The following is a 343-nucleotide window of genomic DNA, read 5'->3' as shown; positions in this document are numbered from 1 at the left end:
CCCGGGTAAGGTGGGGGGGGTCTGCGGGACCCCCCAGAACACAGAGCTGTGGGAGTCTCCAGGCACGTGTCCGTCTCTTCCCCTCCGCAGTGCTTCAGCTCCGTGGAGCTTTTTGCCATCCACAACCTGAGCGAGGGCTCTGCCGTGGGGCGCAGCGAGTTCAAGGAGTTCTGCCCCACCATCCTGCAGCAGCTGGAGTCGGGGGCGTGCGCCTCCGAGAACCTGGAGAACGAGGAAAACGAGCAGACGGAGGAGAGCAGACCCAGCTCGGCCGAAGGTGAGCAGGGGACCCGGGGGGGCGGCACGAGCCCAGCCCGGCCCTCGGCGTGGAGCTTGGGGGGAC

At 68.2% G+C, this 343-nt stretch overlaps 1 protein-coding gene across 1 annotated transcript in view; it reads left to right on the top strand.

The window, feature by feature from the left end:
- Positions 1-44: 44 nt before the first annotated feature.
- The window catches only part of SLC39A14 (solute carrier family 39 (zinc transporter), member 14), a gene marked incomplete at both ends in the record, with an annotated part of 4235 nt that continues 3936 nt past the window's right edge, over positions 45-343 (top strand). Inside the window, one exon of the mRNA XM_010158886.1 lies at positions 45-277. Coding sequence (XP_010157188.1) covers positions 45-277 — 233 coding nt within the window. The remainder of the gene's footprint in view (positions 278-343) is intronic.

Source organism: Eurypyga helias, unplaced genomic scaffold (genome assembly GCF_000690775.1).
Source record: "Eurypyga helias isolate BGI_N326 unplaced genomic scaffold, ASM69077v1 scaffold20409, whole genome shotgun sequence".
NCBI classification, from domain to species: Eukaryota; Metazoa; Chordata; class Aves; order Eurypygiformes; family Eurypygidae; genus Eurypyga; species Eurypyga helias.
Note: the sequence above shows the minus strand (reverse complement) of the source record. Positions and strands in the feature narration are given on the sequence as shown.